General features: G+C 39.4%; 1 protein-coding gene across 1 annotated transcript in view; it reads right to left on the bottom strand.

Annotated features, from left to right (window-relative positions):
* LOC147728380 (N-heparan sulfate sulfotransferase 4) overlaps window positions 1-16,345 on the bottom strand; it is a 1,294,254-nt gene that overhangs the window by 310,665 nt on the left and 967,244 nt on the right. Inside the window, exon 7 of the mRNA XM_086963276.1 lies at window positions 1,160-1,342. Within this exon, the coding sequence (XP_086819402.1) occupies window positions 1,160-1,342 (183 nt within the window). The remainder of the gene's footprint in view (window positions 1-1,159; window positions 1,343-16,345) is intronic.

Raw genomic sequence — 16,345 nt, 5'->3', positions numbered from 1 at the left:
GAAGGGATGGATGGACAGATAGATAGATAGATAGATGCCTGGGTGTGGTTTTTTTTAATTACACTTCCATTATGATACTATATATATATCTATATTAACAATAATACACTTTAGTAATATCCACTATACTTTCCCATGGAGAGAGCTCCACCTCAGTGATGGGATATCTTAATCAACAGATGAAAAGTTACTAGTAGTAACTTTACCTTCTTAAATTCAGTTTTTAGGGGCCCCTCCACAGACATGTAAATTTATACTTAGGTAAAAATCTCCCTTCAGAAACGGTGAACAGCAAAGAAGTGGCCCATTCCACTAAGGTGTAAGAGTAATATACACATGAGTAAATATGTATATTTACCTTAGTGATCTGAGCCCATGTTCATACACTGACTTGAGGCAAAAGAGGCTTCCATGGGCTAATGCTGCTTTAGGTAATCTTCAGAAGTGATGTATGATACTAACATTTCCTGCCACGTGTCATTCACAAAGCTGCAGTACCGTAAACCTCTGTGTTATATGGTTTTAAGAGATTGGCATGAATACACCTAGACCCTCATTAGGTAACTTAAAAGTAATCAGGGCAGCAGCGCCTAATTCTATGTGTGCAATGCAATCACAGCCATATAAAGGCATCTGAAAAATAAACTCTGTCTATGTGTACTGATAGCAGTACGATGAACAGGGTACCACACATTCAGAAGCCGGATTAAAACATGCAACTGCCGCAAACAGATGAGCTTAATGCACACTAGTAAATAAAACCTTTCCCCAAAAGCACCACTACCAGTAAGGTCCACTTCAAAACACAAATGTGAAGTATACTTTTGTATTAAAAAAAGAGACTTGCAGGCGATTGGAAAACTAGCCTTTGAAAAGTGTACAACAAACCCCGTCGTGAAAACATTGTCGGCCAAGTGCGATGGCGCAGCAGCATGGAATCCCCGCAGCACGGAACCACGGGGGTTCGATACCCACATCAACACAATTCAATCAGAGAGGCTGGAGTTCTGAGAAAATCCATTACCACCGCCGCTGACCTGCAAGCTGCAGCGTGGTACGAGTTATTGGAAGGTTGCCGCCTCCCCGAGTCATGATAACGGGATTTTCCCTGTCCGTGGGCGGCTGATAAATACATCCTTGGCCCGCTGTCTTGTCTTACCTGCCACACCGGGTCCCTCTGCTCCGGGAAGAGCTCGAAGTACTTGTGCGCCAGCTGCACGGGCGGCAGGGTGTGCAGCCTCAGGTTGGTCCAGCGCTGAACGAAGTTGGCCAGGTTCACAAACGTGTAGAGGCCCAGGCGGTCATTCCCGTAGTTGGACAAGTGGGTCATGAAGATGCTGATCTGAAACGAGAAGTTGGAGCGGGTCAAACAAAGGGAATGTCAAACTAATCAACAAGCGTTGAGAGGCGCAGGCATCAAACAGAAAGGCGGCCTCTCCTGGCGCAAAAAAGAAGACGGTATGGTGCAGTTTCTTGGGTTTTCCACAGATGCACTATTCGGTTGAAGAACCAGAGGATAATTCTAGTCGGTTGATTGCGTAGTTCTTTTTTGCCACATTAACAGTTTATGCCAAATAATATTTCTTTTTGATTCTAAGCAATAGTAAGGCAGAATTTTGCAGCACTGTGTTTGCAGTGCATCGCGCCCCAACTGTGTCATCAGTAGCACTTGCTTAAAAAAAAGCGCAGCCCTGCGTTACTTTGTGTCAGGTGGGCATTGCGTGGCATTGCATCGGCTCATTTAAAGCTACGCAAAGTAGCGTGAATTTGTGTGGCAACCAACCACCAATTGAAAACAGGTGCAAACAATGGGGAAAATGTAAATCCAATTGATGTTTCCACGCAGACTACATAAAATGTATGCAAACATCCATATATTTTCTGATTTTGCCTTAGCTGCTTAGAGATGGATACTTAGAGCTCGATTACAAAACTCCCTTAAAACACCACTTGCTCAACTTTGCACTGTAGTGGAACACAAAATGGTGTTTAGCATTGCACCAACTATGTATTTCTAGTACGAGCATGACTCATGACATCATTGGCATACAAGGTACAGTAAATAGAGAGCTGCACAATGTATTGCTGTTGGCACTATCCACCACAGCAGATTTACAAAAGTGTTATCTTGCACAAATCTTAGAATATCTGGGCCTGAGTCTCTCATATGTAATGTAGATACCCTCAGGCATTCTTGAGCCCACATGAGATAAGTAAATGATCCTATTCACACACTTTTTGTGCACTGAAGTTGAACCTAGGAACACAATCCTCATATGGGGGTAGATCCAAACAAGCTGATGTAATGGGTATTGTGTAGAAGTTGCTAGGAAGGTAGACTTTCCTTAGTACTAAGAACAGAAGTCAGGGGAGGAAAGAAGATGTGCTAAGAAGAGGGGTGGCAGCAGAGGGGGCCTGTAATGTGCAGCAGGGGTGGTGTGGGCACAAACGCACACTCTTGTCCAAACACATACTCACACCCAGGACATGCACATGCACACAGCCATTCAAAGCATGCACACACAAACATTCACACATACATACAAACATGCTCCCAACAGTACAACAAAAACACTTACCAGACCACATCTTAGGTAACAGGAGGAATGCATTGTGGTTCCTGTTGCCTCCTCTCATTGGCTGACAGTCAGCCTTTGAGAGAAGATGGCTGTCCCTTATTCATAGCAAACACAAGGAGATGATGGACGGAGCGCTGACATTTTTGAGACACTCACCTCCAGTCATAGAACTGGGTTGAATCCATCATCGTTCTTTAGCTCACTTCGCCAACTCAGTTCAGACCCAGCTGTACGCCCTCATCAGCCATGCTAGCTTTCAGTTTAGTGGCAAAGTGAGCAATTTATCATAGAGTGGAATGGGGTCAGTGAGAGTTATTGAACCCACCCCACTCTGTGATAAGTGTCATTGTTTGGCACTCAATCATGGGCACTTCCGGGCTAAACTTAAGTGCCCATGTCCGAGTCCATCAGTGACGCTCTGCCTCGAAGGGGAGGATCACAGAAAATGTTGGCAAGATGAGGAGGCTCACACCCAGTGGTCTGTGAAATCTTCAGCCCAGCAAATTCCATCACAGGCAGCCAGGCGCCTGCACATTTAGCTCATGTACAGCGCCTGGATGCCTTATCCAAACATAAAGAGTGCTCAGGTTGAACTTTGCTCAGCCTGACAGACACTCTTCATGTTGGAAAAAGGAGGAGGAGCAGAGCCCTCTGCCCTTCACAAAGATCCGCTGAAGGGTGGCAGTACAAAATGCACCTACAAAATGCATGGGTATGAACAAAGATTTTGCTCGGTGCTCCTGTCCTCAAACTACATGTAAAATTATTCAAGCAAAATAAAATGTGTTTCCAGTGATGGAAAAGGATGGGAACTCCCCCACATTTCATGAGGATGTAGAAGAAAGTCTAGATTCACGAGCAGTAAAAATCCACTACACTTAGAGATGTGAATTGTCCAGCCAATAGACAATCCTCATGAACAAGTACATTGGTGAAAAAGTTGGGATGGAAATCTACAATTTGTTGGATTTTTGAAACCTGACAAAATTAAAAATCTGTGTAAATTTAGTGAATGTCAATGATTCATAGATTTCTGACTTTCGATTATTTTATTTTGTGAGTGGAATCCAAGGGATCAGGGGCCATATTGGCAATAGTGCTAAAGAGTGCAGTAGGTATTTGTGCCTGTGTCTGATTGTCTGGCTCTACTTTGGTATTAAATAAAGAGACATATGCAAAACATGTCCCTTATGTTTTTTGAGGTGTAACTCATTGAAAATAGCAGACTGCCTTTACCTGTGAAGAAGCACCAAACTGCAGCACAAGCAGACAGGTCTAGAAGAGTGCCACAGAGCTAGTGCACCTGCAGAGAATGAAGGAATGTAAAGAATCCCAGACCCAGATTAGATTTAGCTGAGCACGGAACATATTTCTGTAGTCATAATTATTCTCCAATTTTTTCGCTGAATCTTATTATTTATCTTTTCTTTTAGTTGAAGAGAATGCAATTATTTTATGTCATGAAGAGGTTTAACGTGACCCTTTGAACTTTCTCCATAGGGGTAAGAGTTAATTTTAGATTTGCATGTCATTTTATGACTACATTAGCTTCAGAGAGATTAAAGCTTTATTATTTGGTCCTTCTATTTACAGAATACCATACTGGAAAACGTACAAATAAGGAATCCTAAAATAAATACAGGATATTATTACAGAAATCTCCCCTGAGCCTTTGAAATTTAGTCTTTCATGTAAGTATTTAAAAGTTAAACTTTCAAAATATGGTAAATTATTAGATTTACCGTAGATCTAACCAGTTGTATGAAATAGAAGACCCTACAGCAGAGAGGTTAAGAAGACAGTACATTTTTCTCTATTTACTTTTGTTGTCTTCTTTTATAAACTTGTCTCATGTACTATGCACATGTGGATGTTTTTCTCTTATCTTACTTTTCTTTCATAAGTTGTTTTACTGGTCGCACCAATTGGGTTGTCCCTATGTTGTTCTCAACAATGATATGCTGCAACATGGTAGTACTGTTTTTGGTGACGATTTTTTATATATATATTATAGGTCCCCTGGATACCTGGGTTGTTTTTATTGGAAGAGGTCCTGAAGAAGGTGGCCGTGAGCCGCCGAAACGCGCGTCGACCAAGTGCGGGGTCTCACATTTAGTTCTGAGACCTGTATTCACAATTTTACTTCCTTGTTTCAGATGGTGTGGTGATGCATGTAGATAGGGTGAGAATGTTGGGAATACTGTGAATGTGTGAGAATGTTGTGATGGATTGTTTATTACCAGGGGCACTAATGATTTGTGTGTAAATGTTAAAGAAATTGGTTTTGCGTATAGCAATGGATTGTATGTATTTTACTATGTCTTCTTTTTTTCACTTTTTCCTGTATTCTACTTAAAAAAAGTTTTTGTATAAAAAAAGCTTCTTTTTTAAAAAATGGTAATTTTCTATATGTGAAAGATTGGTAAAGAGATTTCTATACATAAAACGCAACGATAATTAAAAGAAAAAATGAAATAAAATCTGTATTTTTGAAAGAATATAATAGATTATTGTGCCTTTGTCACCACTATCTCATTATTAATTAGAGACATATTTGCATGAAATTTGTGTGGCCTAGAAGGGTAATCTGCTCTCCTTATTGTGTTATTTCATTCCCCTCCTTTCCCTGGCCTGATTAAGTCTTGAGGGGGTCCCATCATATTTGCTTATGGTGGATTAAAGACAAACCTTGGATATTTTAAATCCTGGTTTGGATTCCTGGAGAAAAGCATATACGATAAAGTATATTTAGCATTAAAAGGTGATAACATATTAGGGTGGTACTATCACATGTTATTAGACATAGTATTGAGGCCAGGAAATAATTACAAGTCATGATGGAATGGAATGAGGACAATGTTGTAGAACAAGTAATGGGTGTAAGTTCAAGGAAGAAGAATTGAGAGAAATGAAAACTTTAAATACATTCTAAAGGAATATTACAACGCATTCTAGGATCAATTAGAGAGATTCAAATATTTTGAAGTAGTTTAACACTGAAATAAGGAATATCTCTCCCAAAGCACAAGTTAAAAGGAACACAACTGAGTGTGAGGGAAGATCGCTCTATGATCATTGAAAGGATATACAGTGGGGAAATCATTGAACCCATTGAGTTTGCTATGGTTATATCTACACCTGTAACCAGAAAAAGGAAAAATAATGAATTGCACATTTACATAGAGTTGTGCAATTTCAATAAGGCTGTATGTGCACATGCTGCCCAAAATTGATAACAAGTTATCCATGATTGTGAATTTCATTTTCTTATGTAAATTACATTTTAGTTCAGCCTGTCATCAAATCTAACTGGTAAAAAAAGGCAATCTACTGGTCTACTTCCATGTCCCTGGATGCTGTTTTTCTTTTAATAGAACATTGTTCATACTAGCAACTGCTGCTGCTCTCATTCAAAGCCTAATGCACAATTTTCTTAAAAGAAAAGCAGGAATGTCAGACTTTTTGGCATTAGGTACTAATATCTAGAGAATCTGTGTGGGACCATTGCAGTAGGTTAGAAGACGTGTTTAAAGTTTTTGAAGGAAAAGGATTCACCTTGAAGAGGGACAAATGTGGGTTTAGAAAACTTGTGCTGAATCTTTTGATTATTGCAAAAAACACAGTTGATGGACAGAATGTAGAACAATGTCATACATTCACCCCAGTACAAGGATCTGGGCCTAAATCCATTGTTTTTTTGCACTCCACACCACCCTAGGTTAGACACTGGCTATATGCAAATCAGCTCTGACCCTGTGCCTCATGGGAACAGTCCAGTCCGAACTACCAAGCCACGTCTTTCCCAGACCGGAATCAAGCATCCAAGGACCGGTTTCTGGCTATCAGCCTTCATTCAGCCTGGATAGCTTGACTCCAGTGGTGTGGAGAGCCTGGGGCTCACGTCTGAGCATACCCAGCCCACTCGGGGTGAAAATTGCAAAAAACACAGTTGATGGACAGAATGTAGAACAATGTCATACATTCACCCCAGTACAAGGATCTGGGCCTAAATCCATTGTTTTTTGCACTCCACACCACCCTGGGTTAGACAATGGCTATATGCAAATCAGCTCTGACCCTGTGCCTCATGGGAACAGTCCAGTCCGAACTACCAAGCCATGTCTTTCCCAGACCGGAATCAAGCATCCAAGGACCGGTTTCTGGCTATCAGTCTTCATTCAGCCTGGATAGCTTGACTCCAGTGGTGTGGAGAGCCTGGGGCTCACGTCTGAGCATACCCAGCCCACTCGGGTGAAAATTGCAAAAAACACAGTTGATGGACAGAATGTAGAACAATGTCATACATTCACCCCAGTACAAGGATCTGGGCCTAAATCCATCGTTTTTTTGCACTCCACACCACCCTGGGTTAGACACTGGCTATATGCAAATCAGCTCTGACCCTGTGCCTCATGGGAACAGTCCAGTCCGAACTGCCAAGCCATGTCTTACCCAGACCAGAATCAAGCATCCAAGGACCGGTTTCTGGCTATCAGCCTTCATTCAGCCTGGATAGCTTGACTCCAGTGGTGTGGAGAGCCTGGGGCTCACGTCTGAGCATACAGTAGGTTAGAAGACGTGTTTAAAGTTTTTGAAGGAAAAGGATTCACCTTGAGGAGGGACAAATGTGGGTTTAGAAAACTTGTGTTGAATCTTTTGATTATGTCATCGCCAGGGAAGGACTGGACCTAGAGAAGGATGGTTTTTGCAATAGTCGCGGCACCAGCACAGAGTAATAAAGAACAAATATTGTGATTTATTGGCTTTTGTGAATTTACAATGAATGTGTGAAGATCTTCGCACAAGATTACCCAAGAAATAAATTGTGGAGTGAGGTTCTGGGATGAGTATTTATATGTAAAAAGGGGGAATTTTATAAAAGTCTCCACTTTACAACCACATATTCTTGTCTGTCTGTAGTGTAAACACTTGGTGCTAGTGATGCAGTTGTATAAGAGAAGAAAATAAGCAAAGGAGAGCAAACTATTGTATTTGCCTCACTCACCATGTAAGAAGCAGAGAAGTCTTACTGTGCAATAGAGAAAGAGATGGTGGCATGTACACTAAAAGTGTAACTAAACATTTAAAAGCATATGTGCGGGACACACAATTTGTGACCTGTATACATGATAAAAGCCACTCACCTATATTTTAAAGGGGATGAATGTGCTCCCACTAAAGACACAGACACACCAGTAAGACTCCATACAATATTGTTGGAATATAACTATAAGATGCAATACTTTCCTGGTGTAAAGAACAAGCCAGTAGTTTGCATGATGAGGTTGCCAAAAGAGGCAAAAGTGAAGATGAAGTAGAGGAGGATAATAAGATTGAGTGTTATGTTGCAAGGCAAGTCAAGATTGTGTGAGTGAGAAGTAAAAGTGGAGACAAGTAATGATCTCAGATTGGGTAGAAGTTCTCCAACTGGTCCAAGGATAGACATATGAAGGTCTATGTCAAAACAACCTCTGAACTTTCAATTGAGAAAGGAATTTTTGTAGAGGGAAAACCTAGCACCACTATTTGAAGTCAAAAGTAAAATGTAAGATTAAGTACACAAAAGGGTTTATGAGCATGTAACAAATGGTCAAAAGCATCTTTTATAGTACCTTTATGGGCAGGAAAGCTGAACAAAAGGTAGGAAACAGTTTTTATTGCAGAAAGTGGTGAAACGACTTGAGGGTCCATAGCTTAAATTAAGAATTGATTTGTTGGGCCATTATGAATATGTTTCAAATGGATTGAGGTCACGTTTATCTCTCACCCCAACACTATTACTTTAATTCTTTTTCCCGAAGAAACTGTATTATAAAATGAGAGGTAAGATGCAAGTAAAAATGTGATGCCATATAACAGGGTGTGTTAGTTCCACATGCCGGTTAGTGGAGAGGGCTAACAGGTTCGTAAGAACGAGTGTTTGGTTGGGAGTCACAAAACAAAATAAACTTGAAAACCGACATCCATGAGATGTTAAGTGTACAGGTGCAACCCATATTTTTCAACACAGATTATATCTTTTGAGGTGCCTAGGGGACTTAAGTGGATTATTGATCAATATTTTGAGGTGTGATTGGATGATCTAAAAATACAGAGGCCCAGAAGAGAAGCAAAAGATGGTATAATAAATTGAACAGAGTGAAAGAACAGGAGTTCAAGGCTGATGATCATGTTAGACCAAATAAACGGCAGCATAGATATAAGGGAAATCAAAGTTGAGTCCAGAAGAAACAGTTTTGGAAGTTTCTATTACTGGTCTGTGTGGATTCTGGACGATGATGAAAAAAGAGAGATTACTCAAAGTGGATAAAATAAAGAATTTGAAGAGGACATGATGGTGTTCAAAGTTCATGCCATTTAAATTACAATGAAAGATCTTCTTGGTTGTCATAGTATGTTGCTATTGTTATTTGCCATATGTTTCTTTTTTATTTTATGTGGTTCTGTTGGTCTAGTCAGGTTTCTTATACAGGTCATGTTTGTTTATGTGTTATCTTGTGGGTTGTTTATGACTAATTCATTCTTCTGTTTTTTGTGATTTGAGTTATTGAAATGAAGATGTGTACTTTCATGGCTTTGGGTCAATAATCTAGGTGTTAGGTAGTATAGAATGTTTAAATGTTATATTGCAATGCAGTTGGTTGACATATTCAGTGGTGATCCAGTAGTGAAACTGTCTGTCTTCAGCTGCAGGCCTGGTAAATGGCTATACATTTCATCATTACCTTCTGAATTTAATGCTGATCCAAGTTGGCCTCCGTCAAACATTCTTTTACATTATATTCAGAGGGGAATGCAGATTCAATATACAAACTCTGCCAGAATCTTAGAATTATCTTGGAGATTCAAGAAAAGTCACTTTCAAACCTTCTCTTGTCTGTGTCCCTAATTCATTTAACTGGAATGCCAACAGTCCTGGTTTTAATTTTCAAAAACAAGTGCTTGCCTATTTTATTATAATTCTAAAATGCTGCTTGGTAGACTGTTTAATAAGGTATAATTCCTCTCCCATTTCTCATTCCCCTAATCTTGTCTTCCAATGTGATGAATCCTAGCTGGCTGAAGCATGATTTCACACCATTTTTGTTGAATAAAACCACCCCCATTCTTTTTTGTGATCAATTTCTTTTTCCTCAATTTGACCTTCTAATTTTGGAGATCATCACTCCCTGAAATTAAGCCTCGAAAGCTTTCCATGCTATTGCCTTAGTTGCAGAGCCAAAATCGGCGTAACTCAATATTCCTCTAGACTCCTGCAATTGACTTCTTTCAACAGTGAGGTATTCATGCCGCCACTATATTTAGCCCCGCACGAGTTGGCAATTTAAAGAATTTGGAGTATTGCTAGATACAACTAGGGAGATGATACACGCCTCTTGGCATATAACAGACAAACAAATCAGAAAGGAATCAATTTGTCTTTCATTTTCATGTTTTCTACAAAAAATGTAATGCCCTGATCCCAGGGTATAGTTTTTTTCCAGTTATCCTAGCCCTTTTGTAAAATGAATATAGGTTCCCTCATTAATGCCCCGACCAACATGTGAGGTGAACAAGTAATAATTCTAATCTTTCTAGAGCTGAAAGATCATCTATAATAGGCACATGGTAAGAAGAAATGGCAACCATCTCCTTTTCTGAAACGATCGATTACATGCCAACATGATCTTTTTAATTTCTTTACCATGCACCGCTTACCTTTACTAACAGTAAGTGCCTCCTAATATGTGGATTCTGTGGTATCCAATCACCTGGTTCCCTGAAGCTAGAAATACTTTAATAGTACATTGTGATTACTTTTAGATCAGTTACTCTCTTGCAATCAGCAGATCTTCACCTTTGATTCCTCTAATGACAAAATCATTATGTTCCAGTTCCTTGAGGAATTCCAGCCAATTACTATTTTTATATGTCTGAACTTTATAGAACCTTCCTTGCACCTTTCAGATGCTTGAACGCTCTCAATCCCTATGTGAAAATCTATCTTTGTTCTTTGAGAAACAAAAATTTACTATTGTTAGCAGCCTAGGTCAATCAATTTCTGACCCCAATTTAAGCTTTGCTTCAGCTGCTGGATCAGAAGGAATCAATATTGTCTTGGATGACAGTAATGATTCATCACCTTTTCTGACCGATTTTTGACAGATGGACCCTTGTGGCTTTCTGAAACCTCACAATTTTAGGAGTGATACCCTTATAACCAAAACGGGCAGGGTTGATTTCAAATTGGAACAGAAGGGGTCCCTTTTCTGTCACACACTCTCACCATGTACACCTTATACTGGTTTATGACGTAAGTTGATTAAGAGTAAACAACAACACTCACTGATATACTGCACTATCTTATCACTGAACACTGTTTTATGTAAAAATGTCAAATTTTATTCAACATAATAAAATCTTTACATATCAAAAAGTAATGTTTCAAACATATTGGATACAATATTTCACTTATAAGAGTCGAAGTATGTATGTATTCTAAGTTCATAAAAAAATTATTAGTATCATGTACATTTACTATCACAGAAATTCCTTTGTATTGGTTAGAACCATTTTTTTATAAACATTTTTGTACTTCACAATCAAAAAGTGACGATGATTATTCCAAAAACCATACTAACAAAAAAAACCAATATTCATCACAAGTTGTTAAGGCAGCATTTCAGTAGTATTTAAGTTGGTTCACCCCACTTTCTTCCGGACATAATATTACAAAGCCTATATTTCATCTTGAGATCAAGATCCTATATCATACTGTGGTTCCTTGCTATGATTATCCCTTACATTGTATTGGGGTGTCACTGTTTTTATCTTCCTTTGATGTAGCAATGATGGTTCTCCTTTTATTTCTGGATATATACTATCCAATCACAATCCAGATTATCTGGGCAAAATATATCTCTCAATCCTTATTACCAGCTTATCTTTGGGTCATCACTCCCATATTGGCCGTTGCAGAATAAAATATAAATAGACGTGGTCTCCTCTTTAACTCCCGTATTCTTCCTATTCAGGGAAACCACACTTCCTTTGTTGTCCAAAACGTTCTATTTCATGGAAAATTAGTGAAGCTCTTAAATGATGTCTTCCCTCACGTTCTTTCATGTCAAGCTGTTCCTTTTGAATCAGAGATTAGAACTATTGGCCAAAAAGTTCCCTAAGGTTCTTCTCTGAGCCAATCATATAAACAAACAGGACCCTCTGCTATGATACAGTTCCTGGGGCAGGGAAAAAGACTATGAATTGTGTAAAAATATATTTGAGAAGATATTTAATACAAGCCACAGCATTGGTGAAAAATGACAAAGATTGATCAGTTGTTGTGAGAATTATGAGAAGATATCACATATAAGCCCCAGTTTTTGTGAAAATGAAAAATAACGATTAGTTGTTTGAATAATTCTATTTTCAAATAACGACTGAAATATTGAAGATTATCTTAATATGAAAAAACATCACATGAATGAGTAAATCACACAGGAACGAGGTTAGAGATACATATTGTTATATAAAAATTGTTTTATGACTTGGATATAGGTGTGAAAGGGTTCTGAATGGATGTGTAATTTGGTATGTATGTACATGTGTATTATTTTTTAGCCTAAGGTTTCAGTGTCTCCGTTGACCTGTTATATTGATGTTTAGGACATTTCGCCTGTTCAAACAAAAGGAATGATATTATTTTGGATTTTTACTGATTTACAATAGGATGATATATGCAAATAATGTGTCAAAATCTTTAGGCACCACATTTATATATAGATAGTAATTATGTCTTACATTAAATTGAAATGTTGAGGTTGCAGGGGGTATTCTTTCGCTAATCATAGTCTTCTCTGAGCCCAACCTTAATTAATGTCTACCTCTAAGATTTGGCCCAGTTGATCATATCCGTGGACCAATGCTCACCAGCACCTTTTGAGATTTTGCATACTTGCTTGAACAATATAATGCTTGGCGGAACTCCTTAAAATTCAATGGAGATAACATTGAGGTCCTCTGTTGTTCCACAGGCAGGCCCCCATGTGCAATCATAGCAGAGTTTTGGCCTCTGCTGATTGAGGATGCTTCCATTCCCCCTTCCTCTATGAGAAATCTCAGGTTTTATTTCAATGAGTATCTTTCAAGTCAGGCTAAGAAATGTTCCTCCATCTGCTTTTCTCTGCTGAAGAAATTCTTCCTTTCTTTCCCACTCATGCACATCTCTTAGTGGTACAGGCTTCTGTTCTAAGCAGGTTGGATTACAGAAATTCATAATTTCTGGGATCCTCTGAAAGTTGAAGTTGAACTTTCTTTCTCCAACAGAAATTGGATTGGTACCTCTCCAAGAACGTGTTATACTCTGCTGATGGCAACGTGTGCATTCTTCCCAGGTTCAATAGAGTTCGTACTGGGGCAGAGCCTTTGCTGTCCAACCAGCCCATCTGTGGAACAAACTTCCTCGTTCTCTCTGTCCTACCAGAGAACTCTTACCGTTAAGACAAGCTGTAAATACATGATTTTACACACTTTAACATGTTTTTTTATGGTTTAGTACTTAACATGACTGTTATCAGCACTAAAACATCTTTCTAGGTATAAGTCGCACTTTACAAATCCATGCAGAAATACAATATTGGACATGTTCCTGTTAATCTTTCCTTACACCACACAGTACTAACCACCTGCCTTAGCTCCATTTTTCGTCTGTTTTCCCACCACCCAAAATTCTGCACTCCAATACTAGTGTAGGCCCTGGGTACAAGTAGAAAAGGACTCCACATGTCATAATTGAGGGTCCGTAACCTCTGATTGCCCTGGGGCAACAGTGCACCATTATGACTTTTAAATTTGTCCACTCTTAACAATTCACTAGCTAGTATTTTCTAATAATCACAGCAAACTACTATATGCTTCTTCTCTTCCCAAAATTAGATCTCCTACACATTTATTGCATTTTATTCGTCCGTAATGTTGATTTTTTTAGGAGTATGGTGCAGAGTGCTTTAATTGTTTCACAAAAATATTTCCAACAAATGCCTGAGCCATCTGAATAGAAACTATGCCACTGTAAGTGGTTTTTGTTCTGTTCCTAATTCACCCAATTTAAAATGTTTGTTATTCGTAAGAATCCTTTATATATCATTATTTGCTTTGAATAAATATAAGATTGTTAAACTGAACACCTACTCATTTCTGTTAGTATTACTTGATCAATAATTGTAAAAGTGTTTCATGGATCACCACAATTCTTAGCATTCTCCATAATATTGGAAGATCTACATCATCAAACGCATGCTTAATCTGTGAAAGATGCATGAATTATCCATTTCCTTTTTTTTTTATTTGTATTCAGTTATCTACAAAAATAGTTAATCCCTGGTAGATATAAAAAAGAGAAAATAAGTAAATTGCAATTTCACATAGAATACATTCATAAGTATGTATGCCAACCCCAATTTATGTCATACTTGTGTAACAAATGTATTCCTTTAAAATACATCTTCTTAGTCAAACTTATCTTACCCATTTTTCTTAGACAAATTTAAAACAATGATGGATCTTCAACTATCTATAATCCTGTAAACACGGGCCGAGCCACACACAATGAACTAAACCACTAGCTAAAGGGGTTATTCCAAAATGTATTGAACAAAACCAAAATTATATATGGGGCCATGATTTTCCCCATCAGATGTTTCTTTTATCCCCTAACACTGTAAAATGTAATCCCAAGTTAAAAGTCTGCTGACTACTTGACTATTGAGGCTGCAACAATAAATCAATATAATCAGCGTACAACTTTAATCTAGGTCCCCCAGGAAAATTGATTTTTTTAGGGGCTAGCTGGGGTGAAATTAAAAGAGGCTCTATACTTAGGGCAAAAAGAATCAGTGACATTGAACACAACTGCAAAGTTCCTTTCTGCTAGTTATATTCTTTACAGGCTTGGCTCATTATTTAACACCAAACATGCAGAGGATTTGGCATATAATGAAGATATCTGACTCATCATGGAGTTGGAAAACCTATGTTTTGTATTAAATCAAATAGAAACTCCCATCTAATGAGGTGAAAAGCTTTCTCTGCATCCAGTAAAATCAGTGCAGCCAGATTGCCAGAAGTCGACAATAAATCAATTGCTCCAACTACAAAGTATTTTATATATAATTTTTGAAGCAGCACCACCCCATTTTGATCCATATGCACAATAAAGATGAATTTGCTAATATTAGTGTAGTTAAAAGGTTTGCTTACATTTTAGAATTACTATTAAGTAATGCAATAGGTTTGTAAGAGCTTGAGTCTAAAAGGTGTTTCCCTTTCTTCAAAAAACAAATGTATCTGCCTTTATAGAAGGTAGCTGATATCTCTCCATTCTGAGAACAGGTGTTTTAATTCATGTATAAATACTTTGTAAATTGTGCTGGGAAACCATCTTCTCCAGCTGCCTTAAAATACACTATTAAATCACAATTTCTCCCTGGTGTTAGTCATAACAGGGATATCTAATTTGCCTAGGCATTTTCTTTTGGAATGGAGATCGGTATGTGATATATGTTGTCAATATGTACTAAGCAAAATGTGCCCAATCTGTTTCAGTACTCAAGTAAATCTGACACTTCTTTCAATCTGTTATGTAATAGATCAGAGGTATTCAAACTTTTCCAGGTTGAGCCCCCCAGCTGAATTCCCCCAGATGTTGGGCCCCCCCACCACCCGACCAAAACCTCGGGAATCCGGCACACCACATGATCGACTGCAACGCGCACACCACGGGCCATATCCGGCAAACAATGCTCAACACAACAAGAGTGCCTAGCAAACTGCAGGCCTGTGAGTGGGTGTGGCAAAACGACAGAGGCATACCACACAGCTCAAAACACAATCCTCCAAGGCAAAGGAAGTCATTACAACCCTCCCCATCCATCATGTACACCTTGTCATCCACCAACTCCCCCACCATTCATTCCTTCCCTCCATCTGTGCCCCATCCACATCCAAACCCCTTCAACCACTTGCAAACCCATCCACCATCCATCCCTCCATCCATCATCTCACCCATCCATCCCTCCATCCACCCCCTCACCCATCCATCCATCATCCATCCATCCATCCCTTCACCCAATCCATCCCCTCACCAATCCATCCACTATTCCACCCATCCATCCAACCACTCACCCTTTCACCCAAGCTATCCTCCGACTCATCCATCCACTCCTCCATTCATTCATCCATCCACTCCTCCATTCATTCATCCATCCATCCACTCCTCCATTCATCCATCCACTTTTCCACCCATCCACTCACTCACTCATCCATCCAACCACCCACCCTCTCACCCACTCATCCATCCCCCCACCCACTCATCCATCCACCCAGTCACTCATCCGTCCACCCACTCAACCCCCCACTCATCCATCCACCCACCCATCCATCCCTCCCGCTCTCCACCCTCCCCCCACTCATGCATGCACTCTCTGACCCATCCATCTCCATGCTCCTCTCCTCACTAGGTGTGGGCGGAAAATCCGTTCCGCTCGCGGATTTTGCGGATTTTCGGGAAATCCGCAATCCGCGAGATTTGCGAATTTCCCGCAAAATCCGCAAATCCGCGAGCAGCGGATTTTGCTCGCGCTGCTCGCACTGTTAGCGTGAGTTCGCGCCCCGCGAATAAGTGCGAAATTGCAGAAATACGATCTTGGCAAAACTGAAAGTAACTACTTACCAGGTTCAAAAGTTCAGGCACATCATTAGTAGCCATTTCCTGTAGGGCTTCCTGAGGG

The sequence above is a fragment of the Lissotriton vulgaris genome, chromosome 3_1, assembly GCF_964263255.1.
Source record: "Lissotriton vulgaris chromosome 3_1, aLisVul1.2, whole genome shotgun sequence".
In the NCBI taxonomy this organism is placed as follows: Eukaryota; Metazoa; Chordata; class Amphibia; order Caudata; family Salamandridae; genus Lissotriton; species Lissotriton vulgaris.
This window is presented reverse-complemented; position numbering and strand designations above follow the sequence as displayed.